General features: G+C 49.8%; 1 protein-coding gene across 1 annotated transcript in view; it reads left to right on the top strand.

Moving 5' to 3' along the window:
* CACNA1A (calcium voltage-gated channel subunit alpha1 A) overlaps window positions 1-26675 on the top strand; it is a 366456-nt gene that overhangs the window by 313097 nt on the left and 26684 nt on the right. The window contains exons 28-33 of the mRNA XM_049877067.1: window positions 2212-2372; window positions 3954-4091; window positions 6682-6883; window positions 8201-8365; window positions 16272-16382; window positions 20762-20845. Coding sequence (XP_049733024.1) covers window positions 2212-2372; window positions 3954-4091; window positions 6682-6883; window positions 8201-8365; window positions 16272-16382; window positions 20762-20845 — 861 coding nt within the window. The remainder of the gene's footprint in view (window positions 1-2211; window positions 2373-3953; window positions 4092-6681; window positions 6884-8200; window positions 8366-16271; window positions 16383-20761; window positions 20846-26675) is intronic.

Genomic DNA, 26675 nt, shown 5'->3' with positions numbered 1-26675 from the left:
CATCTAACTGTTCTGAGCTCTAAAATCTCATCAATCAGCTTTTCCCAAAAGCTTGGCCTCCAGAAGCAAGAAATGAAACACAATCCCTTTTCAATTTTTGCTCTGCCTGAGGGCCACCCGTATGATCTGTTACTTAATATGTTTCTTCAAATCAATGAGCCCTGGTGGCACCGTAGTTAAGAGCTCAGCTGTTAACCAAAAGGTTGGCAGTTCGAATCCACCAGCCAGTTCTTGGATAAACCTATGGGGCAGTTCTGTTTTGCCCTGTAGGATCACTATGAGTTGGAATCAACTCGAAGGCAACGGATTTGGTTAAATCAAGTCACCTTATTTTTTACTTAATAAAATTAATTTAATAAAGGAAATGATATATCCCTGTCCCAAGTTGAAAAGCAGATCCACTGTTAATAGAAAGTAAAACTAAATATCTATTCAAAGAAAATAGGATATTGGTATTAAAATCTAGCCAAATATAGTTGCCTGCCAAAGGCTTTGAGCATGCCTGCTGTTGGTTGAAAAGGGAAAGTATCAGTGTCAGGTGTCAAAAACATAGTAGCAACTAAGCAAGCCCTTCTATTGTACCTGCGAGAATTGGAGAGAGAATAACTGTTACCACACGATTCAGTGTTATTTAATGTTGGGCTCCTGTATCACCTAGAAGTATCTCTGATATCATCAGGGGTGTGCCACTTGTGGTTTTGGAAACGTTGATACAAAGTCCCCATTGTTGATGAATGTTTAAAAAAGAAGAAATGTGATTGCCCTTGGAAGAAGAAAGCTTGAGTTAAAACACGTGAAATTCCAGCATTACTTTGTTCTTAGCTGTTTTCTGGGTCACGAGTCCCTTGAAGGCCCATGAAAGCTAGCACCTCCCTAGGGAAAGATGGCAAAGCTTGCTTGAAATTCCAGTAGGTTCGACAAGCCTTGATGCCCACTTGCAGTTAGGGACCACTCTGGTCAGGCGGTCGGGAGCACAGTGAAACCAGGCAGGCTACCCTGAAAAGCCCCGAGCAGTGTCTGAAGGGCAGTTGCAGAACTGCAGTCACAGGTGGGGGACATTCTGGGCCGGGACCCCAGCTTCTCTAGATAGAATCCTTCCATCCTCCCCAGGGCAGGATTTCCAAGGCACATTGTCTTTGTCAGAGTTCTCTAGAGAAACAACTAGGTGGATGGGTGGATGGATGGATGGGTGGATAGATGGGCAGGTAGGTAGATAGGTAGACAGACAGAAGATAGATACATAGATAGAAGATAGACAGACAGAAGATAGAAGATAGATCGGTATAAATTGTTTACTTCAGGGGATTGGTTCACACAATTGGGAGGAGCTGGCAAATCCAAAATCCATAGGTCAGGTGACAGGCTGGAGACCCCAGCCAGCTTGCGTCCCAAAATCCATAGTTCAGGTGATGAGAAGAATGAAGAGTAAGATCATCCTGGCAAAACAACTGTTTATAGTCTGGAGGTAGAATACACCAAAAAGGAAACCCTATTGTCCTATCAGCTGATTGGCTGAGGCCCTCCTCTATTAAGGAAAGTCACCAGATTTACTTGAAGCCAACAGATTTTGATCACATCTAACAACTTTATAACAGCAACTAGGCTATGCTTAACGACTGGGCACCATAGCCTAACCAAGTTGACGCACAGTGTTAACTATCACACGTGTGGGAAACCCTGGTGGTGTAGTGGCTAAGTGCTACGGCTGTTAACTAAAGGGATGGCAGTTCAAATCCACCAGATGCTCCTTAGAAGCTCTATGGGGCTGTTCTACTCTGTACTATGGTGTCACTAGGAGTCAGAATCAACTTGGATTTTTCAGAATCACACATGTGGAGTCAGTCATCTCTCAAATCCAGAGAGCCACCGACTGGGTAAAGGGAGGAGACTCCAGCCCCAGGCAGGCAGGGGACAGATTTAACAGGAAACAGCCTCACAGTGAGCACCTTTCCTCGTGCCCTGAAGAGCCATGGGCTTACTTCTGAGAGGCTCAGAGAAGTGAACCCATTGCCCAGGGGTTGAGACCAGAGGTTTTAGATACAGAGACACGCAGGTTTGAGTCCAGCCCCATCGCTTCTCGGAGCTATGTGGCCTTATATGAGGGGCTTGGCTCATGTCCTGGTCTGTGAAGTGGGCACTTTGGTATTACGGGCTGCTGGAGGTGGCGGCTGGCAGCCCCCCACCCCTCATGCCCTCTCTTGACCCCACCAGGCCGTGTTTGACTGTGTGGTGAACTCCCTGAAGAATGTCTTCAACATCCTCATCGTCTACATGCTTTTCATGTTCATCTTCGCCGTGGTGGCCGTGCAGCTCTTCAAGGGGAAGTTCTTCCACTGCACAGATGAATCCAAGGAGTTCGAGAAAGACTGCCGGTGGGTCCCACCTCCCAGGCATCCCCACTGGGACTGGCAGGTGGGGGTGGTGCTGGCCACTTGGGCTTGGGACTGGGCTGACAGGCATTGCAAGTGACTCGATGACAAGCAGCTTGGATCTGGAGTAGAAAGGAAAACATTTTTGTAACTTGAGTCACTGCCCGCTGCTACAGGATGAGCCACAAGCTGGGTACTGAACCTTTTGATGGCCACCTTTGTCAGGTTGGAGATATGAGTACACGTCCGCAACCCCTCATCCAAAACCTTTGAAGCCAGATGTGTTTGGGAATTCAGAATTATTTCAGATTTTAGGCAAGTTATATAGTCCATATACCACGTAGGATCAAACAACCCAACTGAGCGTAAGGCATCAGTGTAATCAAACACTAAGTATTTCTGCAGTGAAACATGTTACTATTTGTATCAACTAAGATAAATGACAATTATAAAGAGACATCCTCAGGTCAGGTTTTGCTGCCAAATGAATTAGATCAGAGACCAGCAAACTTTTTCTTAAGGAGCCACATCGTTAGTATGTTCGACTGTGTAGGCCATACATACAGTCTCTTGCGACGACTGAGCTCTGCCACTGTGGCGTGAAAGCAGTCACAGACGATACCTAACTGAGTGGGTGTGGCTGCCTTCCAGTTCCTGGAAACTAAAATATGAACTTCATATCATTTTTACACCTCATAAAATACATTCTTTTCATTTGTTTTCAACTGTTTAAAAATATGAAGACCTTTCTTACCTACTAGGCTGGAAAAAAAAACAGGCAGCTGGCCAGATTGGGTCGGTGGGCTGTGATTTGCCAAACCCTGAGCTAGGAGAAAAAAGTCTGGTTTTCAGAGCTTTCTGGATTTGGGAGTTGTGGAGAAGGGATTGTGAACCCGAGGTCCTGCCACAGTAGGCTCAATCCTCACACATGCCCAGCCGAGGGAAGGGCAGAGCCTTTAACAAACTCAACATGAGTAAGATTGCTATTGTTGCTCTTGTAGGGTGTTAACCATGTGGCACGTGGTAGCCTGTTGTTATTTTGGTGGTCAGTTCCTGAAACTGGAAGGATCCCAGCCATTTAGCTGAGAGTCTGAGGCCAGCCTTCGTTTCCAGCTCTGAAAAGGGCTGAGAGGGGAAGCAGCAGCAGCCTCCCTTGGCTGAATGAGCCCAGAAATGTGCCCTCTGTCTTTCTCCTGAGACTCGTTAAGAACCCTCCCAGCCTGAGGCTCCCACCCTGAAAGTGGGTGCTGGCTCTGAGTCGTCTTACCCACCTGGTGCAGGACCCTGGCGCCACCCTGTGGATTTGTCTCCACGTGGCTGTACCCACAATCCCCCAGAATGAGCCATAAACTGGTTGTTGAACCTTCTAGTAGTCACCTTTATCAGGTTGGGGATATTAATATGCGTCCACGATCCTTTATTTGAAACCTTTGCGGGAGGTGTGTTTCAGAGTGAGTAATAGCAGGGGCCACTGCTTCTCGGGCCACAGAGGCAGAGTAGGTGGACCCCTTTTCCTCCTCCTGTCCCTGGTGGCCCCTACACTTGCCCTCCCCCACTGACTAACAGCCCTGCTCTTTGTGGCAGCGGCAAGTATCTCCTCTATGAGAAGAACGAGGTAAAAGCCCGGGACCGAGAGTGGAAGAAGTATGAGTTCCATTACGACAACGTGCTGTGGGCTCTGCTGACCCTCTTCACCGTGTCCACAGGGGAAGGCTGGCCACAGTAAGTAGTGTAACTGGAGAGAACTCTGGGATGGGCTCGGAGGCAGGGCAGCATTCAGGAGGATTAAGGGCCTGAGAACCCAAGAGAGGTCTTGGAGAAAAAGGCTTCGTTCCTGGCTTCCCGAGATGGCCAGGACCCGTGAGAGGCTACCCGCATGACAGCAGCCCCGACATGTGGCTGGGCTTGTAGGGGCTGAAATCCAGCCCTGACCCAGCTTGCCAAACCTTGAGCACCCAGGGCTTTCTTCTCCCTGCGTGGTTGCATTTCTGATTCAGAGAAGGCACCACGTGTGCAGGAGCAGGCCGCCACGTACCCCTCCCTCTGCTGATGAATGACACTAACCTCCAAGGTGGGGGTGTCGACATGGCCTCTTCCAAGTCTGTTTGACCGCGAGACTGTTTTCTCCCAGTCAGGGCCAGGATTGGGGTGAGGAGGTGAGCCCCAGTGTTGCAAGGGCCAAGGCAGACCCTGCCTTTATTTAAGATGTTGATGTTTTGTTCATTGTGGACTTTTTAGCATTAATTTTGATCTTCTAAATTATTACTGTAAAATATTCTTTACTGGATGACTGAGTTTTTGGTGCCCCTTTACTTTGTGCCCAAGGTGAATGCCTCACTCTCCTCACCCTAGTACTATTCCTCCTCCCAGAGGTCTTGGAAACACCAGATTGAAGGCCTGGCAGATTCCAGCCTGTGCCCTCAGCACCCTCCCCTCTCTCCCTCTCTCAGCAAACACACCAACCTGAGTGTACCCACCCCCACACACACCCAGGACTCACAAACACGGGGCCAGTGCTACCCATAAGGCACCTTTGAGCAAAATTTTAAAAGACTGTCAGGAAATTGTTGCAATATACTTAATGATTTTGTTCAAACAAGGGACTTTATGGCCACCTGCCAAGAAACTGTTATAATAAATACAATAAATACAACAATCTATCATGTCTGAGTATGAATAGCATCCCTTAGACACAAAGCCTTTGAGCAGCCTAGTGTACCTGTGTTACCAGAATAAGGTTCTTGCCTCTCACTGGTCAAGGATGAGCAGGTAAGGCCTGTAGAGTTTTCCACACGAGCAAAGCTTTATTGAAGAGGCTTGCAAGCGGAGACAAGGAGGGCCTAGAGCAACACTTACCCCCATCTTCACAGAACAGAAGACTAACCTGGGTTTTTTAAAGTTCTTAGGCGGGAAAAGATTCATGTTTATTCACAGACATAGGTGGGGATATGTTAACTATGGTGCGTGCCCAGCAGCTTTCTAAGATGGCTTCTGTCCCGGAGGCCTCTAGGATTCGTAGCAGGACTTATTATGGGTTGTTGTGCCTGCTCAGTCTCCCGGCTGCTGCTGCCCCGGTCGAAGGTCACACAGCGGTCACAGGTGGATGTTCTGCACATGACCCTGGGGCTGGTTTTCTCCAGCTGCTTCTGAGAGACAACTTTAAAGAAGTTTACAGGCTATTTTCTGATACCCTGCCCCATTGTTCTGGGGACTGGCTTTGTTTTTCCTTCCTGGCCCATTTCCTGGTACTTTGTTAGTAGATTTGGGGGGCCCGCTGTTCCCTGTCTTACCTGGGTAACTGCACAGCACCTATGCACACTCGGGTGTGTGTCCCCACTGCCCCTCCTCAGCACCTACCTTCACTGAGGTTAAATACCCCCCATACACCTGCCTCCATGACCCTGTACTTTTTCCCATCCATCGCTGTAAACCTGGCTTCAAATCACCAGTTGGCCACTTTTGAGTGGATGATCTTGGAAAAGTCACTTTAGATTGTAGAACCTCAGTCTCTTTGTGTGCATGATGGAACCAGTAATAATCTACCTGAGAGGCTTGCTGGGAAAATTAATAGACTATGGAACATCACATCTGGTATGTGCTAGAGCCTCAGTGTGTGGCAGTCCAAGTACCTGGTATTGTTGTCAACACTCCCCAGAGACCAAGACGGTGGGAAGACTTATATCTTCCCAGAGTAACCGTGGCCTTTCTTGTTGTTGGGTACAGTCGAGTCAGTTCCGGCTCATAGCGACCCTATGCACAACAGAACGAAACACTGCCTGGTCCTGCGCCATCCGCACAATTGCTTTTATGCTTGAGCACATTGTTGCAGCCACTGTGTCAGTCCATCTCGTTGCGGGTCTTCCTCATTTTCGATGACCCTCTGCTCTACCAAGCATGATGTCCTCCTCCAGGGACTGATCCCTCCTGACAACATGTCCAAAGTATGTGAGACAGTCTCACCATCCTTGCTTCTAAGGAGCATTGTGGTTATTTCTTCCAAGACAGATTTGTTCATTCTTTTGGCAGTCCATGGTATATTCAATATTCTTTACCATCACCACAATTCAAAGGTGTCAATTCTTCTTCGGTCTTCCTTTTTCATTGTCCAGCTTTCATATGCATATGGTCTTTAGAGTTTCTCATGGTCTTTATAGAGTTGGAGAACAGTTACTACTTTCATTTCATTTCCTCCTAATATTTTCCTCTACTCCCATATCCCTGTCCCACTTCACCCTCTCCCTACCCTCCTCGTCACCTCTTGGGCACCCTCCTCTCTCCGCCCTGCCTCTCCTCCCTCACCCACCCCACACAGGGTCCTCAAGCACTCGGTGGATGCCACCTTCGAGAACCAGGGCCCCAGCCCCGGGTACCGCATGGAGATGTCCATCTTCTATGTCGTCTACTTTGTGGTGTTCCCCTTCTTCTTTGTCAACATTTTCGTGGCCTTGATCATCATCACCTTCCAGGAGCAGGGGGACAAGATGATGGAGGAATACAGCCTGGAGAAAAATGAGGTGCCACTTCCCAATTGCATCCCCCCTTAAGAGCTGACAAGGAGCTCTGGTGGCACAATGGTTAAGTGCTCAGCTGCGAACCAAAAGATCTGTGGTTCAAACCCACCAGCCACTCCATAGGAGAAAGATTTGGCAATCTGCTTCCATAAAAATTACAGCCTTGGAAACCCTATGGGGCAGTTCTACTCTGTCCTATAGGGTCGCTATGAGTAGGAATCAACTCAATAGCAATGGGTTTGGTTTTAAGAGCTGACACCCCGTACACACACCCAGGAAGTAGCTTTGGGGGCCTCTGGGGAGGGAACAACAGAGACCAGTCTGCAGGGCAGCCCTCCTATGGTTTCCAGAGGGAACACACTGCATGGAATGTGTGTTTATCAGTCAGTTCAGACCAGGTTGTGCTGCAGTAACAGCAACCCCAGCACCTCAGTTGTAGACATCAAAGAGGCATTTATTTCCTGCTCTTGGTTCTTGTCTACTGCAAGTCAGCCATGGCTCTGTTCCATGTCATCTCTCCTGGTCCCCAGGCTGGCAGAGCAGCCTCTCTGGGACATGGCAAATCAAAAAGAGCGGGGCCAACCATGTTTCAGCTCTTGAGGATTATGCCTAGAAGTGACTTACGTCACTTCTGCTCACAGTTCATTGGCCAGAGCCAGTGACAGGTTTATATCTGATGTCAGTGGGACGGGAATGTATAATCTCCTCCAGGGAAAGCCAGTGAATATTTATGAATGAAAATATAGCCCCCAGAGAATGCAGGTATGGTCCTCTGCCCTTCTGGCCTCATCCAAGCTCCATGGAGGAACCAGAATGCATTCTTCCTCTGCTCTGCTGGCCCCTAGGACTTAATAGCCACCATTGCTCCCTCTCTCCCTCCCTCAAATAGGAGAAACAAGGCATTTAGTGAGAAAGAGAAGGCTGAGTAGGACAATGGTTAAGCTTCAAAATCAGACTTTGGTTTAAATTCAACTTTGCCCCACTTGGCAGCTGTGCCACCTCAGCCAAGTGGCTTAACCTCTGGGAGCCTCTGTTTTCCTCATCTATAAAGTGGGGCTATTGATAGTACCTACTTCACATATTTGCTAAGAAGACACGATGAGATCACGGAGGAGTCAGCTCAAGGTGTGGCCAAGGGTGAATTCTCAGGTAGCCGTAGCTTTTTCGAGAAGAAAGCAGTGGCAGTGAGGAGCAGACGGGGACTCCAGAAAGTCTGCTGGGGGCAAAGAGACAGCAATTCAAGCAGGTGAGCTGGAGTGGGGGCTTGAAGTCCAGGCACCTCGCCCCTGCTCTGCCCAACCCTCGGCATTCCTCCCGCAGAGGGCCTGCATCGACTTTGCCATCAGCGCCAAGCCGCTGACACGCCACATGCCTCAGAACAAGCAGAGTTTCCAGTACCGCATGTGGCAGTTCGTGGTGTCCCCACCCTTCGAGTACACCATCATGGCCATGATCGCCCTCAACACTATCGTGCTCATGATGAAGGTGAGTCTCCACGCCAGCCCTGCCATCAGGGCCTCCCCGTGTCCCCGGCACAGAGCCCAGCCCCCTCAGCACTGCTTACTGCCTGCTTCATTCCCTAACCATCCCCCCCAGCAGAATAGACCATCTGCAGTTTCCCAGGCAGACCACACGCAGCTTCACCACTGAGCCTGTGCACCAGCCATTACCTCCACCTGATGCACGCCCCCGCCCCACACCCTGCCTGCCTCACTTTTCCTCCAGGAAGCCTTCCCTGACCTCTCCAGACAGCACTGGGTGCCGTCTCTGCAAGCATCCTATCAGTTGTCTCACATTCCTCAGTTTCAGTGTCTGTTTGCACAACTGTCTTCCCCACCAGCCTCTGAGCCCTAGGAGCCCAGACCCATGCTGGTCACCCCTGAACTTCTGGGGTAGAAGAGGCCCTCAATAGATGTTGGACAAATGAAATGAGGAAAGGGCAGGCAAGGGCTTGATGACTCTTGGGGCCAGGAAGCCTCTTCAGGGTGAAAGGTCAGAACCTTCCACCCTGAGGTTTGGAGTCCAAAGGCCTGATACAAGCCCAGCTCTGACATGTCACTCACTGTTTAACTTTGGACAAGTGACCAGTGAGTGACCTGTCAGGGCCTCGGTTTCCCTGTCAGTAAAATGAGAACAATAATCATAGTGCTTAAACTTCCAGGTTGGGGTGAGGGTTAAGTGAGAAAATTCATGCAAAGACCCTAGCGCATCTCCTGGCACATAATAAAAAAAAACATTGCCATCAAGTCAATTCCGACTCATAGCGACTGCGTAGTGACTCTATAGGAGTCCTGGTGGCACAGTGGTTAAGCACTCAACTGCTAACCGAAAGGTCAGCATTTCGAACCCACCAGCCACTCCATGGGAGAAAGATGTGGCAGTCTGCTTCTGTAAAGATTAAAGCCTTGGAAATCCTATGGAGCAGTGCTACTCTGCCCCAGAGGGTCAATATGGGTTGGCATATCAAAAACACACCATAAATCATAACTGAATTTTTGAGTGGTGAGAAAGCAGTGCCAGTTGTCGCCTGAAAATACCTCTGTGAAAGTAAGTTCTTTTCTTTTATGTTACTATTATTATTACAAACAGTTCCAAACAAACAGTAAATAAAAGTATAGAAGTCCCTGGGTGGTGCACATGGTTAACATGTTTCACTGCTAACCAAAAGGTTGGTGATTCAAGTCCACCCAGATGCATCTCAGAAGAAAGGCCTGGAGATCTGCTTCCGAAAAATCAGCCATGGAAGATGCTATGGGGCACAGTTCTACTCTGACACACATGGGGTCACCTGGAGTCAGAGCTGACTTGGTGGCAACTGGTTACTGCAACATAGTGCTTCATAGACTCTAATGTGCTCATGGATCATCTGGGCACCTTGTTCAAATGCAGGCTCTGACCCAGCAGGTCCACATGGGCCTGAGGCTGCGTTTCTAACCAGCGCCCAGGTGGTACCAGTGCTGCTGGTCCCAGGACCCCACCCTGAGCGTCCAGCTCTAGTGGACTCCTAGTCTCCCATCACCCAGAATCACCAGTTTGGAACATTTTGCATCTTTAATTTTTTTTTCTTTTTTAGTTGAGATGAAATTCACGTAACATAAAATTAACCATTTTTAAGTGTACACTTCAGTGGCATTTGGAAACCCTAGTGGCATAGTGGTTAAGAGCTACAGCTGCTAACCAAAAGGTTGGCAGTTCAAATCCACCAGGCCCTCCCTGGAAACTCTATGGGGCAGTTCTACTCTGTCCTATAGGGTCACTATGAGTCAGAATCGACTCGACGGCAATGGGTTTTGGTCAGTGGCATTTAGGACATTCATCATGTTTTGCAACCATCACCTCTATCTAGTTCCAGAACATTCTTATCACCCCGAAATAAAACTTTGTACCCGTTATGCAGTCACTCCCCCTCCCCTCAGCCTCTGGCAACCACTAATCTACTTTCTATCTCTATGGAGTTACATTTTCTGGACATTTCATCTATTTTTTTAGAATATTTTAAATGATTGTTGTTAGGTGCCATCAAATCAGTTCTGACTTGTAGTGAGCTTATGTGTAACAGAACAAAATGTTGCCCAGTCTGGTGCCATCCTCACAATCGTTGTTACGTTTGAGCCCATTGTTGTAGCCACTGTGTCAGTCCAAGGTCTTCCTCTTTTTTGCCGACCTTCTACTTTACAAAGCACGATGTCCTTCTCCAGGAATTGGTCCCTCCTAATAACATGTCTGTCTTAGGCTGGGTTCTCTAGAGAAGCAAAACCAGTGAAGCGTATAGAGAGAGAGAGACCAAGGAAATGGTTCATGTAGTTGTAGAGGCCAGAAAGTCCCAAATCTGTGGGTCAGGCTAGAAGCTTCTCCCTAATCACCTAGCTGCAGGGGCTGGCAAACCCAAAATCCAGACCACGGATGGCAGGTAAGCTGCTAGCTCAAGTCCCAAGAACCACAGGTCAGATGAACAGGAGCCATCTGCAGGATCTAGAGCGAGCAAAAGCCAGTGAGCCTTGCCAGAAAGTGCACCTATATTGGATGCAGGTCACACCCCCAAGGAAACTCCCTTTCAACTGATTGGTTACTCACAGCAGGTCACATCATAGAGGTGATCACATTATATCAGATCCCATCATGGAGGTGATCGCATTATATCAAATCTCATCATGGAAGCGATGACATCATTATACAACTGCCAAACTACATCATAACTGCCAAATCACTGGGAACCATGGCCCAGTTCAAGTTGATGTACAGCCTTAACCATCACAATCTCCAAAGTACATGAGACAAAGTCTCCACATCCTCGTTTCTAAAGAGCGTTCTGGCTATACTTCTTCTAAGACAGATTTGTTCATTCCTCTGGCAGTCCATGGTATACTCAATATTCTTTGCCAGTGCCACGATTCAAATACATCAATTCTTCTTCAGTCTTAAATGATACAAAAAAAATCAAACTCCTAGCGACCCTATAGAACAGAGTAGAACTTCCCCATAGAGTTTCCAAGGAGCGCCTGTCGGATTTGAACTGCTGACCCTTTGGTTAGCAGCCATAGCACTTAACCCCTACACCACGAGGGTTTCCATCTTAAATGATTAAAAAAAAAATTTTTTTTTTTTATCATAGACACCACAAAATTTTACTACTAAGCACTTCAGTATGCATTTCTAAAAATATTTCCTACATATTCTTATCGTGCCTGAGATTAGTAATAATTATCTAATATTCATATTGAAATGTCTTCAGTTGTCCCCAAAATGTCTTTTACAAATAGTTTTTTTGTGGAGCTAGCGTCTGAACCTGGCCTCGGACTTTTGTCTTTTAAGTCTCTGACCTCTCCACGCCTTTTTTTTGTCAAGCTGCTGACTTTTTGGGGAAACCAGGCATGTAGGATGCAGATGCACCTTTTACATGGGTTGTTCTTCATAGTGTACTGTAACTACTTCTTCCATCAGCTGTATTTCCATAACCCGAAGGTTGGATTCATTCCGATTATGTAGTTTTGGAGAGAATACTTCAGAGGGAATCAGAATAGCAATTACCTCTCGGGTGGGTTCTCAACAAAGAAAAGGTACAAAGAAACTTCCTGGAATTCTAGAAAAGTTCTAGCTCTTGATCTCGGTAGTGGTCTCATGGGAATGTACCTGGTAAAAGTCCAGACTGGTGCACTTTATGTATATCATGTGTCAACAAAAGAGAGAACCAAAAAAAAAAAACCAACTTAAAAATGGGCGAAGGTCTTGAATAGACATTTCTCCAAAGAAGATTGTGAAGCAGTAATGGTAGCAGCATCAGAACCTGTCTAACTTCAGGGGGATAATGCAAATAAAGATCAGCCCAAGGCTGATCCCTGTAAAGTTAAGGTCAGACATACCTCCACTCTCCAACCTTTTTACAAATTCTGACACCAGCTGTCCCTCTCACAGCACTCTCTACTTCTCTTCTGGGTTTAATAATCCATTGCAGTGGCCACACAGGACTCACGACCATACTTACAGCTCAGTAGTTTATTAAGGAAGTAACAGAGTAAAACTAGCAATCAGGATCAACAGGTTGCAAGTTGGCATCAGGACTACGAAGCATGTAGGCAAAGCCTGGAAGGGTTTCCCAAAGGGGAGAGCACATCCCTCCCTTCTTTAGTGCGGGACAGCGCTCTCAATTCTTCTAGGCCATGCAAGCAAGAAGGCCTTTCTCTCTGCCATATACAGCCCCTCTCAACTATGTGGGCCTTCTCTAGGCCCCCTCTGGAAGGCCTTCTCTCAGCCTTTCTGCCTTTGGCTTTCCCTCTGTCACCACCAACTCTGCAACAGAGCCCCTTTCAGGCCTGTTGCCACCGGCTCTGCCACAGGGCCCCTTCCAGGGCTGTCACCATCTTCAGTGTCACAGCCCTTGACCTGTGTTAAAGCTCTTCTAGGAAGTTCCTTGCCTTCTGTCTCTCTGCTTCTCTCTTCCTTCTGCTTCTGTATGCCAGACTCTGTGGGGTTGGCTGCATATATTAGCAAACTTTTTATCAATTTCAAGCCATGACACTGACCAATCCCTTCTCGGTAGGCCACAGACACTTCATTTGCATAGTAGGCTATAATAACATCATTTGCTTAGTTTACAGTCACTTCATTTGCATAGTGTATTGACCAGTCTCTGCAAAGTGCACACCAGTCACAGGGCAGGCTATACCCCAGGACCAGACAAAAGGTATCAAATCTCATGTTATTTATAGCTTACCCAGGAAATGTCAGTCAACCTGGACAGAAGTAGCAAGCCCTCTAGGGTAGAAAACTAGGGCCAAGGTAACTCCTTGGGGCTTAAGGGAAAAATCTCTCAAGCTATTTTTCCAAAGAACCAAGGCAAAAGTCCACATAAAGGAACTCATTGCACCACAAACATACAAATGGCCAATAAGCACACGAAAAGATGCTCAGCAGTCATGAGGGAAATGCAAATCAAAACCACAACGACATATTTGCAATAACAAAAAAAAAAGTAGCTGCTGAGGCTGCTTACGTACAGCCAAACTCTTCATGAGATTTGATTCCTTGGTTTGGAGGTTTCGGGTCATGGTTTCATGGGACATCCTAGTTAATTGGCCTAATAACATGTTCAGTGCTTCTGTTCTGCCTCCTAGTTCATTGCAGAGTGCCTGGGTTCTTAAAAGCTTGCTTCCAAGGCACAACAATTGGCGTTTATTCATCTGGAGCAACACAGAAAGGAGAAGTAGGAATAGGAGGAGGCTATGGAGTGTGTGACTAATTACCCCCATGAACAGTTGCTTCCTTTGCCATGAGACTGGAAGAATTGGATGGTGCCATTACTGAATATTTTGCTCAAAGATTCTATAGAAGAACTCTGATCGAAAGGGGAGAAATGCAGAACAGAATTTCAAATTTCCATGGAATCTAGACTTTCTGTAGCCATAGAGACTGAATAAACCCCTGAAACTATTTCCCTGAGATAATCTTTAAACCTTAAACCAAAAATATCCCCTAAAGTCTTCTTAAAACCAAGCAATATTTTAGCTTAACTAATAAAGAATGTCTGTCTTGAGCATCATACTCTTTTAAGAACTATCTATATGGAATCAAATTGACAACAGCAGCTTGAGAACTTAGAGCCTTACCCATTGCCACTGAGTTGATTCCAACCCATAGCGACCCTATAGGACAGAGCAGAACTGCCCTATGGGGTTTCCAAGAAGCAGCTGCTGGATTTAAACTGCCAACCTTTTGGTTAGCAGCCAAACACTTAACCACTGCGCCACCAGGGCTCCAAGATAGAATCTTAGGGGGCAGTAAGTTTATGTTAAAGGAGGAAGAACAACTCAGAAAAGGAAGGTGAGAATGGCTGTAAAATTCAAAGAATATAATCGATGTCACTGAATTGTACATGTAGAAACTATTGAATTGGTGTATGTTTTGCTGTGTAAATTCTCAACAACAAAAAAATTTTTTAAATAAAAAAAACACAATGAAATAGCATTTCACACCTACTAGGGTGGCTATTATAAGGAAAAAAAAAGGAAAAGTAACAAGTACTGGTGAGAATGTGGAGAAATTGGAACCCTGGTAGCACAGTAGTTAAGTGTTCAGCTGCTGACCAAAAGGTCAGCAGTTCGAATCCACCAGCTGCTCCTTGGAAACTCTATGGGGCAGTTCTACTCTGTCCTACAGGGTCGCTATGAGTGGAAATCAACTCAACATCAACAGATTTTTTTTTTTTTTGGACTCACTGCTGGTGGGAATATAAAGTGGTACAGCCACTGTGGAAAATAATGTGGTAGTTCCTCAAAAAGTTAAACATAAAATTACCATATGACTAGCAATTCCACTCCTAGATCCATAATCAAAAGTATTGAAAGCAGCAACTCAGATACTTGTGCACCCGTGTTCATTGCAAGGCTATTAACAGTACCCAAAAGGTGAAAATAACCCAAGTGTCCATCAACAGATAAACGGACAAACAAAATGTGATTTATCCATACGATGGAACAGTATTTGGCCGTAAAGAGAAATGAAGTACTGATACATGCTACGACATGGCTGAACCTCGAAAACACTATGCTAAGTGAAAGAAGCCAGATGCAAAAGGACAAATAGTGTGTGATTCCACCTACATAAAATATCTAGAATAGGCAAATTCATAGAGACAGAAAGTAGATTAGGGACCGGGGGAGGAGCCCTGGTGGCACAGTGGTTAAGTACTTGGGCTGCTAACTGGAAGGCGGGCAGTTCAAACCCATTGGTGGCTCCAAGGGAGAAGGATGTAGCGGCCTGCTCCCGTGAAGATTACAGCGTTGGAAACCCTAGGAGGCAGTTCTACTCTGTCCTACAGGGTGGCTATGAGTCAGAATCGACTGGATGGCAACGGATTTGGAGTTTGTTTGTTTGTTTGTTGTGGTTTTGAGGGACTAGAGCGGGAACGAGGAATAGGGAGAGACTGATCAATGGGTACTGAGTTTCTGTTAAGGGAGATAAAAAATATTTGGAAGTGGATAGCGGTGATGCTTGCGCAGCACTGTGAATGTACTCCATGTCACTGAAGTGTACACTTAAAAAAGGTTAAGATGGTAAGTTTTGTGAGGGGTGTAGCGTCTTAGCTCAATTAAACACATGGGACTATGTGGGCAGCTCCTGTCTGGAGGCGAGATGAGAAGGCAGAGAGGGGCAGGAGCTGGTTGAATGGACGCGGGAAATACAGGGTGGAGAGAAAGGAGTGTGTTGTCACATTGTAGGGAGAGCAACTAGGGTAACATAACAACGTGTGTATAAGTTTTTGTATGAGAAACTGACTTGAATTGTAAACTTTCACTTAAAGCACAATTAAAAAAAAAAAAGATGGTATTATGTTACATATATTTTACCACAATAGAAAAAGTACTTAAAAATACCATTTTAAAAGAAGAAAGAGGTAGATTACAAAGCAAAAAGCCTGCTGTGGGAGGGTGCTCTGTCCTCCTATGTTGTCAGGAGCCCATACAGTCCCCTCTCCTCCCATGCAGGAAGCTGAGACCAAAAAAAAAAAAAACCAAACACCTTGCCATCGAGTCAATTCCAACTCATAACGACCCTATAGGACAGAGTAGAACTGCCCCATAGGGTCTCCAAGGAGCACCTGGTGGGTTCCAACTGCAGACCTTTTGGTTAGTAAGCCAAACTCTTAACCACTATGCCACCAGGGCTCAGTAAAGGAGGTTTGGATTTGAATGGGAAGAGCTGGGCTTTCCCCAGCTGGCCCTCCCCAAACCAGGAAGCTCAGCCTTTCTTGCCTGGGGTCCAGGTTGGTGTAAAAGGAGGTGAGCAGCAAGGCTGTGTGTTCAAGCCCCACCCTGGGGAGGACAGCCAAGGAGCCGCCTGCCCACCCCACCCCGGCTGGCTGACCCCGCCTGTCCTTCCTCCTTCCTCTCCTTAGTTCTACGGGGCCTCGCTTGCTTATGAAAACGCTCTAAGAGTGTTCAACATCGTCTTCACCTCCCTCTTCTCTCTGGAATGTGTGCTGAAAGTCTTGGCTTTTGGGATTCTGGTGAGTACAGCCTTGGTGCTGGGGCTGGGGCTGGGGCTGGGGCTGGGGCTGGGGCTGGGGCTGGGGCTGGGGCTGGGGCTGGGGCTGTGGGTGGGAAAGGCGGGAGCTGAGAGCAGCACCTGGGTGCTGGATATGGATTCCGCACCTGACCCCAAGATCCTCAACCCTCATGGTGGCTTGAGCATCATGCCCATGGCCATGGAACACACTTAGGGTTCTCGTGCTGGCCAAGTGATACCAGCAAGACTTTTATTGAGTGTCAAGTGCCAAGTACGTATTGACTCGGTTTATTCCTCACCCAATCTGATGGGTGGGAGTACTTATCATTCATTTTAGAGATAAGGAAACTGAGATCCAGAGAGGTTAAGTCCAGGGTGTTAAAACTGTTTTGCCCATCGTCCACACTAAGAGATACATTTTACAGCACAGCTCAGCCCGCAGATATACGTATAGGTAACTGAGATGCAATTTTCACAAAAGAAGTATCTCCTGTATCACCTGACCTATACTCTAAACTTGTTCTAGGCCATTCCATTTTCTTGTTTTAAACACAGGTCATGACCCCCTAACTTGATTTCATTTCCCACCAATGCAAGTATTGCCCATTGGCCACAAGGGGGTCTGTGGCCAGACTTCAGAGGGTCCGTGAAATCAGATAAGAAAAAAAATTGCATCTTTATTTTCACCAGCCGCTAAATGAACTTGAATACTTCCCCCCTACCCCCACCCCCATCTTGGATGCAGACAGCAAACCCCTGCAGGATAAGTGGTATAACCTATGCCGTGGATAAAAATCCAATGTTGTCATACTGCGTTCTAGGGGCTGCAGACACCTCCAAATGTAGAATGAGTTCGTCATTGTTTTGCAATGCTGGTGACTATTAGGCCTACAGCTAGAACTCATTACTTAACGTGTTAATAAAGAGGTACATTTATTATTCACACCCACTGCTGTGGAGTCGATTCCAACCCACAGCGACCCTGTAGGACAGAGTAGAACTGTCCCATAGGGTTTCCAAGGCTGCAATCTTTATGGAAACAGACTGCCACATCTTTCTCCCGACCTTTTGGTTAGCAGCCGAGGACTTCAACCACTGCGCCTCCAGGGCTCCTTACATTTATTATTACATCTCCCTTTTTTAATGTTTTGGTAACTATGTCACTAGAACAGGTCTCCCTGGAGTCCTGGATGTTTTATTTTATGCTCTCACAAAACTTACTCTGAGACCTTCCCAGATGGCCACTGGGGATTCACAGCCCAAGAGAAGGTGACGGAGGCCTGAGCTAGTGGCTTGCGTTAAGTGATTTGCCAAGGCCTCAAGAGGAGTTGAGCTGGGATTTGAACCAGGGCGTCTGGCATCAGAACCTCCCCTTGTGACCCTGGCTTAGCTGGCCTCTCTGAAGAGAATGACCTACAGATCCTGTACTTGTCCAGGATCTCACGGGTCAGCCTTGGCACCAGAAACACCTAGATTCAAATCCTGCCTCTGTCACCTCACTATCCCTCAGCAGGGCTCTGGTAAGCATGAACACAATAATGTATGTGCTGAGGGCGAGACGTACAGTGAGCGCTCAATCAGTGCTATGAGGGCTACAGTGAATCTCATCATCCACCTTATTCCTCCAAAGCAGTGCTCCCAACCCTGCTACCCCTTAGAAGCATTTGGGAAGATTCCTTAAAATTAAAGGCTGCCCCCAACCCACCCGCCATGGTTCTGGTTCACTGGGTCAGATGGGAGGCCCCAAATCAATTGGTATCAAACAGCCCAGGGGAGTCTAAGGTCCAGACAGAGCTACCAGGCGCTGCACCAAACACTGGGGCTGTGCAAGTAGCCACCCAGGGAGGCCCCTGCTGTAAGGAAAGAGCCCTGCCAGTGTTCTCGTCCTGGGGCTGCCAGCTACGGGCTGTCACTGAGCTTGTCCGGTCAAGATCACGTGCTCTAGAGCAGCCACACCTGGGTAGGAATCCTGCCCTGGCCCCTTTGGGCTTTGCGGTCTCAAGCAGGTCACTTGGCCTCTGCACCTGTTTCCACATCTGCAAAACAGGGTTAACAGGTGCCCCAGCCTCCCAGCATGTAGGTCCAAGTGGGCACTACCCAGTAGAGATGTGTCGTGTGGTTATTTTATTCTGAGTCGCTCTTCAAATGATGAGGTGTTTCTTCTCTCGGGGGCTGGGCCTCCATCCCCCATACCCCTGGCAATCCGGCAGGGCCTGCGCTGAGCCACTTCCTTCAGTTCAGATGAAGCCCCCAGTTCCCCATGTGAAATTCAGGCAACACGGGGGGACCTTCTACCCCAGGGGCCTGAGGCTGTGGCCAGACACCTATGGGGTAGATGAGATGCTTGTCTTCGTTTCCGTTCCCCCAAAAGCAGAGTCTGAGACAAGAATTTGAGTGTAAGGAATTCATCTGTGAAATGATCCCAGGAAGCATAGTAGAGGAGTAGGGAAGGGAGACAGGAAAGAGAAACCAATGAATGGTGTGTCATTGAGCAAGTTCCACCATGGGCAACTGGGGCTCAGTCCCACTGGGAACCTCAGGGAGACAGCATAGACGACGCACCTCAGAGTCATCCCACCCAGGGGTGAGGGAACTGAGGTATTGATCCACAAATGCCCATCAATCACATAGCCAAGGGCTGCTCTCAGGGGAGCTGTTAATTCCCTAACAAACCTGCCTGGGCAACGGAATGAAAGGTGCATAGTAGGAATACAAGGAGCTATGGGTGGGCCCGAACACTGGCTTCTACGATACCAGAAGTGACAATGGAATCTGAATTCCTTTTAGACAATTATATAACACCACCACCCATCTATTAAGCACCAGCTAGAAGCCCTGGTGGCGCAATGGTTAAGAACTTGGCTGCTAACCAAAACGTCAGCAATTCGAATCCACCAACTGCTCCTTGGAAACCCTGTGGGGCAGTTCTACTGTGTCCTATAGGGTCGCTATGAGTCAGAATGGACTTGACTGCAAGGGGTTTGTTTTTTGGCTTTATATACTAAGCCCAGGCCCAGTGATTCACATTTATTACATCACTGCTGTCATACACCCATCTTATATAGGCCTGGGCACCTGAACCCCGAGGTCACATGACTTGTAGGTGTCAGAATTTGGTCCTGGGAAAGCACAGCTCCAAAGCTTATGTCCCCCTCTGTAAGGCCAAGGGAGGAGCTAACCACTCAGAACAGAGCCAAGCCTTGATCTAGCCTCTGCTTTACGTGAGGATGCTGGGAAGGTTTACCTTTGGGGGGCTAGAGGGGAGGGATGGTCGATTTGAGCCATACTCTGAGATCCAGGCAGGGGTGCCACTCAGAGTGGGCTCTGATGGTGGAGAAGGTCCCCCGAAGCACTATGCACCACCATTCTAGTGCCAGATTGAGAGGAGCAAGGCCACAGGCAGCCAGGGACCCTCAGGTGACTGGGGGCCATGGCTGCCTACCACACAGTATAGACAGATTTTAGTATTTTAACAATGACACAGTTGAGCCAACACCCAGCCCAGGGTGTACCAGTCAGGACAGGTCAAGTTAAGAGGCAGTAACAAAACAGCCCCTAGCTCAGTGGCTAAAATCAACAAAAGTTTTGTTTACACTCAGCAGACGGGCCCAGGCTCCCAGGAGCAGTGGCTATCCAGAATGTTGCTAGTGGCCAGACCCAGGGGTAAGAGTTCTGGAGAGTTACACACTGCCTCTGCCCTTGACTATCACTAGACACACAGCCCCCAGAAGTTGAACGGGTACCAGGAAGGCCTCCAGGTCCCTGTTCCAGTGTCCGTTCTGCACCCCTTTGTCATGGTCCCCCTTCTCCATACTAAGAAACAGGTACAGAGAAGGCAGTCTGTGGCCCACAGCCACACACCTGGGCAGAAGCTGAGCTGAGATTTGAACCCAGGTCTGGCTCCAAGTCCTCTCTTTAGCAGTTGTGCTATAAACACCATCCTGAATCCATAGGTTTCTGATCTCAGACCCTGGACTCCCCAGGCCTGGGTTCAAATCCTGCCTGCCGTCTCTCCTGGTGACTGGCTTTGTTCTCTGAGCCTCGGCCTCCTGGTGTAAAACGGGCGATAACCCCTCTCTCTGAGAGCCCTTGTAAAGATCTCAAAACCCCTGGGGTCTTTGGAGAGATAGGCCACAGCCCAGAGAGCTGAGACTAGGTCCTGGAGGCCTGTGAGCTACTGAGTCATGGGAAGGTCCGGGGCCTGGGGAGGGGGACTCAGAGCAGGTGCTGCTGGCCAGCTCAGGCAGCAGTGTTTCGCTATCTGAACGTCAGCACCAGCCCCAGGCACTCATTTTGGGCAGCACCCGTAACGTTCCCTCTGGCCAGCTGGGGCCAGCACAGCCCTCTATTGGCATCTCTGTCTTGTGGATCCCCCTCTAGAATTATTTCCGCGATGCCTGGAACATCTTCGACTTTGTGACTGTTCTGGGCAGCATCACCGACATCCTCGTGACTGAGTTTGGGGTAAGTTTCCTGCCGGCTTCTGTCTTGGCAGGTCCGGGCTGGGCTGGGCTGGGCTGGGCTGGGCTGGGGGTTCCAGGTCCCGACAGCAAGGCCCCGGCCACAGAGAGAGCTTGGGGTGTCCCAGGGACCATACAGGGCAATGGCGGGGGGGGGGTGGGCTACGTGGCCGTCTCTGCCTCTTGTCTGTGACTTCTGAATAAAGTGGGGGGGACAACTGCATGGAGAGAATCAAGGACTATGGAGGGCCCCAGGCTGAGTCAGCCCCAACTCCACATGGTGCTGGAGCTCAGAGGGAACCAGCTTCAAGTAAATTCTGCTTGAACTAACCCTTATGGTTCTTGGGCAGGAGGGCACTGTGGCCCCTGGGCCAAGGGGTGACACCACACCATTCCCAAGGCCTATGGAATGTCCCCATGATGTTGCCCTCCTCTAGCCCCGAAGAGATTCCCACCGACATGGCCATCTTAGGACCCCTGACTGTGGCCCCACAGGCCACATCCTCTTTCCCCTTGTCCAGCAAACTCAGCCCCAGGGCTCATCCCAGACCTTCTCCTTGGTCTTTTGCCAGTGATCCCAGGACTGAGGGCCCTCAGGAGGTTGGAGGCAGGTGGGAGAGCCTCACAGGGGTGCAGAGGACATGGGCTGGGCATGGGAGTAATCATGTCATGATAGCAATGAAAACAGTAAGAGCGGACAAGAGCTGGACGCCTGCTGGACATCAGGCACGTGCCAAGCATTTTCCATGTCTTAGTTCATGGTTGGGGGCTCAACACACAGAATTCCCTCAGAGAGTTCAGCTGCAAAGAGCTGAGGAAGAGACAGAGGTGAGGGCAGGGGGAGAGGCGACAAGGGGCAGCAAGAAGCTGATACTTGCCCGAGGGTCTGAGCTGAGGTATAGAAGGGGCCACCTGTTGGGAGTCATGGACACGGAAGGACAAGGCCCCTGTCAGAGCTGAGGGCCAAAGCAAAGCAGGGGAGGGTGTGCGGGACCTTCTCTCCTCCCACCCTCCATCTCCCGCCAAGGCCTCCCATTGGCCAAACCTAACAGGAGGCCCGAAGGCCAGGGTCCCAGGCACCACTCAGAACAGATCAGAGAAGAGCATACAGTGGATCTCAGTGGGTGGTGGGGCCCGAGAAAGAGGATGTGATGTGGCTCATGTCACAGATGAGGGGAGGGGAGGGGCCACCCACGGCCAGGCACCTTGGCTGCCCCGGGGCCTTCCAGTCTAAGCCCCAGCAGAAAGGGATCAACATGCCCCCTCTTGACCCTGGAAGGCTGGCGGGGCTGAGGAGCTACACAGGAGAGGGGCCGTTCTTTGATGTGTCCCTTGTCCCTGCACCCCGACACCTTCCACCAGAGGAGTCATGCCCATCTGAGGGCTGTCCCCATGGCGCCATCCCCACCTCCTACTCTACCTTGGCAGAACCTGGACCTCGTCTTCTGTCTTGAGTTTCTAGAGAGGCCTGGAGCCCCAATCCAGTGCCCAAAAAAACTCACCACCCAATGGATCAGAAGACAGCCTCGAACCAACATCCCTGGGACAAGAGGGTGGGAGGGAGGTGGAGAGAGGTGGTTGAAGCCTCCCATCCCTGTGGCAGCCAATACAGGATCCTGGGCTGGACCCCAGTGGCCGTTCTCCTGGCCAGCAGGAGGATGGGGTATGGGGACCAGTCCTGGGGCAACAGCACCATGAGATTGCAGTAGTCAAACAGCCCCTCCCACTATCGCATGGCATCTTCTCATCGTGGGTAATATGGAGATGTCATCGTAACTAACCTCACAGAGTTCTTGCAAGACTCACACTCATGCGTGTATTTATCCATGCTGTGGGCCAAGCCTGTCCCGGGGACAGAGCCGTGGACCAAACAGACAGAAACATCTGCCTTCATGGAGCCGATTTCCTAGTGAGGGAGACAGCAGCTCCTAACACGAAGAGCAACCAACGTGAAATGCTTGGCATGGAGCCTGCCAGGAAGTAGATATCTTGCAGACAGTGGTTATATTATTGCTAGTGCCATCATCACCGTCAGTGTATTTGGTTTGAGTTGGTTGGCCATCCCTGCCCCTGAATTATATTCATATGTTCATATATTTGAGAGTAAGTTAGAGGGTGGGTGCTAACTCCCAGCCTGGTGTGGGCGGAGGCTGCCCGCCGGGAAGGGCACGCTGTCCACCGTTTTGTGGCCTCCCAGGTAAGCCCACCAGGTCTGGGGCAAAGGAGGGGAGCCAGACTGCTGGGTGGGTGAGTCCCCAGGGCTGGGGGAATGGGAGCGTGGCAGTGACCCCAGCGCTGCCCGTGGGGCCCACTGGGCCTCAGCTGCCACCTCCAGTGGCCAGGGGAATATGGGGTTGCCCTGTGTGCGATGGATAATGACTGTGTTTCTTGTCTTGTCTCTTTTCATGCCTGCTCTTTAAACTGTATATTGGCACAACGCCGTCTGAAACACTCATCCAATCAAAATGCACTATGAAACTCATTTGTTCATCCATGACGTGGTCTGTGTGCTCATACACCAATGACTATCTCCCAAACCCGCCACCCCACTCCCCGCCCGGGAACCGAAACCCATGGGTTTTTTGGCACTGGTTACAAATCAACCTAAAAAACGCTGAACACGCCTCCCCAACTGCCCCCGCCCGCCCGCTCCCCATCCATCTTCAACATCTGCATCTAGAATCCGGTTGGTCTTACTTCTTTCTGAAGTCTAAATGCCTTACATTAACTGTGGAAGCATCTTCTCGCCTCAGCATTGCATGCCCACGCCCTGGGCTTTCTACCAGAATGCCTGATGCACCCTCCCCCGCCCCATCTGTGGTCTGTCCTGCCCCCCCCCACTCCACCCCCAGTCCCCGACTCTGTCTCTGGTGGTTCTCATTGGGTTCTGAATGTGGGTTTTCTGTTGGGGTTGGTTTGGTCTTTGCAGAGAAAGGTGAGGGGTTTCCCCGTGCAGCGCCGCCAATAGGACAAGCAGCCAGCCATGTCCCCCATCTTTGACAGGCAGACCCCTCCCCAGCCACCCACCCTCGCCCCTCCTGTCCCCTGTTCAGCCCCAGTGGAGCCTGAGCCCTGGCCTGCACACACACACCTCACCCTCTCTTCTTTCCGAGACTCTCATTGTCTCTCTTTCTCTCACCCCCATTTTTCCCACACACTCTCCCTTTCTCTGTCTCTCACACACACGTTTTCTCTCCCTTTCTGTCTCATACACACATGCTCACTCACACATGCACGCTCACACACACACGCATGCACACATTCATATACACTCATTCTCACACATGCACACTCACACACACTTTTTCTCACACACAGACATACTGTCCCTCTCCGCTGTTACACCCATGCACCCTGCACATCCATAGTCCCACCCCAGCACACGATTACCGTCTCCCTCCTCCCCCACTTCCTCGGCTCCCTGCACACTTGCACATCCCTCACCCCCTCAAATCCCACCTGACTCTGCCCCTCCCCTGCCCTACCCAGGAGCCTCTTGGAAGGACCCCCAATGGTACCTTTGCCCTGGAGACCCTTTCACTGCTGGCAGTACACATGCATTCATTCACCACACATTTCATGAGCCCCCATTCAGGGCCACAGCTGCAGTGGTGGACAGAAAGTAGACCTACCCCTGCCCCCCTTCATCTGCAGTCAGGTGGAGGAAACAGGTATTGGTCAAATAATCCCCCAAACATGCCTGAAACTGTAACTGTGCTGCAAGCTGAAGGATGAGCAGAGTTAACAAGGTGGAGAGAGGAGAAAATGGGCATTTCAGGCCAAGGAGCAGCACGTGCAAAGGTCCTGTGGCAGGACAGAGTGCTCGGGAGCCATGGTCTGCAAGTTAGATGGTGTGGTTGAAGCAAAGAGAACCAAGGAGGGCTGACCCACACAAAGTGCAGGGGGCAGAAGGAGACAGATCCCCAGGGCTCTGCTGGAATTTAGTTCTATCCTAAGCACCAGGAGAGGCCGTGGAGGATTTGAAGCAGACCACACATGATGTGATCAGACAAGATCGCTGTGGCTGCAGAGCAAGGAGCACTTGACAGGTGCCTGGGCTAGAGGTAGTCAGCAAGAATCCCAGCGAGAGATGACAGTCACATGGGTAGAGAGAGTTAGTGAAGGAGGCAGAGGGCAGGAGAAGACTGGGTATCTTAAGAGGCTGAGAGGGAGAGAGGTGTCCAGGGACTCGGGGAGGTGGTGTACCAGGAGAGGGCAAGATGGGGGAAGAGCCCGAGTGTGGACATAGCAGGTTTGGGTGCCTGTAGGACACCCCGGAGGAACAGCGAGGTAGGCAGGTAGTTATGAGCTCTGGAGCTCAGAGACAGGGTCTGTGGTGGGGTGGGTCTGCGGTCCTCTTTCCTGTTGCCCCCTCAAGAAGCTAGCCAGTGGCAGGATTTCTCTGGGGCACCAGAGCTGGAGCCCAGGTAGGCAGGCGGGTAGGGGGAGTGATTCTCATGTCCTGTCCCTGGACCTGTGCTGGAAGTGGGACACTCAGGGCAGGATTTGAGGAGAAGAGCTGCTCCTGCCAGGCTGTGGATGGAGAGGTGGAAGATAGAAGGAAGAAAGCAGCTGGAAGTGATGTGGGCATTTGAGGGATTGGACAGAGAGAGACCCAGGAGGGTGGCAGGGATGAATGAGGGTGGATTAGCACCTCCCCTTACCCCCTACCCTATCTCTTGTCTCCACCCCACCCCATGTGTCTCCTTCTCACTTGCTCCAAGAAGGGCATCTGCTCTGCACGCATCCCCAAGCCCCCTGGCTTCTCCCGCATGGCGTCAGGCTCCTGCCCGTCCGGAGCCTCCAGGCTGCTTCCAGGGCCTGCCTGCCTTTGCATGCTCTGCCGAGTCTACATGTTATGATCCGCCCCATGAAAGGGATGGCTTGTACTTTGGGGATGGACGGGAGGGGGCGGGGCACAGCTGGGCCACCGGCCCCATCCCCAGGTAGAGCTGGGTGACCAGGCAAGGCTGGGGTCAGGGCCAGGTCAGCGGGTCTTGAAGCGGGACTGTCTCAGCTGAGCCCAGCGTTGGGGGCTTGTTAGAGGCACCTGGGACATTTTCACAATGTCATCAGGGTAGGGTCCTCCAGCCCCCTCCACCCTAGAGGCTGGAGGGCCAACTTATGTGTCTCAGAAAGCGTCCTAGACATTGCCAGCAATCCCAAAGGGCTCGCTCCAGCCCTAGAAGTTTCTTGAGCCCTGTCCCTGCCTCCAGCCCCCTGCACCAAGCTAGCTCAAGAAACAGAGCGGTCAGCTGGGAAGCCCTGGGGGAACCTTTGGGATCAGGGCACTGCTGAGCCTAAGAGGAGGAACTGTGAATACTTGAATGTCGCCCCTGTGCCATTTGGAGGTGGGGCTAGGCCGATTTGAACTTTGCCATGTGGCCTGTATCTAGGGTTCCTCTGAATCCCATAGAGGCCCCTCCTGTTAAGGCCCCTCTTAGCAGGAGGTTCTCTGCTTTCTCTCCCCTGGCCCACTAGTGAAGCAGGGTTTCCCAGTCTGCCTGAGGCAGGGTCTCAAACTCAAATGCCTACAAAGGCCAAGTAGCTACTGTAAACCAGGAAAGCAGGTACCAATGCAAGAGGGTTGGGAACCTCATCCTTTTTCAAGGGGGGCAGTCATGACTGAGCCCCAGTTGCCATGCCGGTAATGGGCCAGTGTTGCCAAAAAGCCACATTTGTGGTGAAATCTTATTTTTAAACATTGGCCACAATTTCTATTTTCTTTTTTTTTAAGTGCTGCTCAGGCAGGCCCAACAAAATAGCTTCATTGGCCAGATTGATCCATTTATGACTTCTAGCCACCCCCCACACACACACCACTGTCCCTTAGA

The sequence above is a fragment of the Elephas maximus genome, chromosome 3 (assembly GCF_024166365.1).
Source record: "Elephas maximus indicus isolate mEleMax1 chromosome 3, mEleMax1 primary haplotype, whole genome shotgun sequence".
NCBI lineage: Eukaryota > Metazoa > Chordata > Mammalia > Proboscidea > Elephantidae > Elephas > Elephas maximus.
Note: the sequence above shows the minus strand (reverse complement) of the source record. Positions and strands in the feature narration are given on the sequence as shown.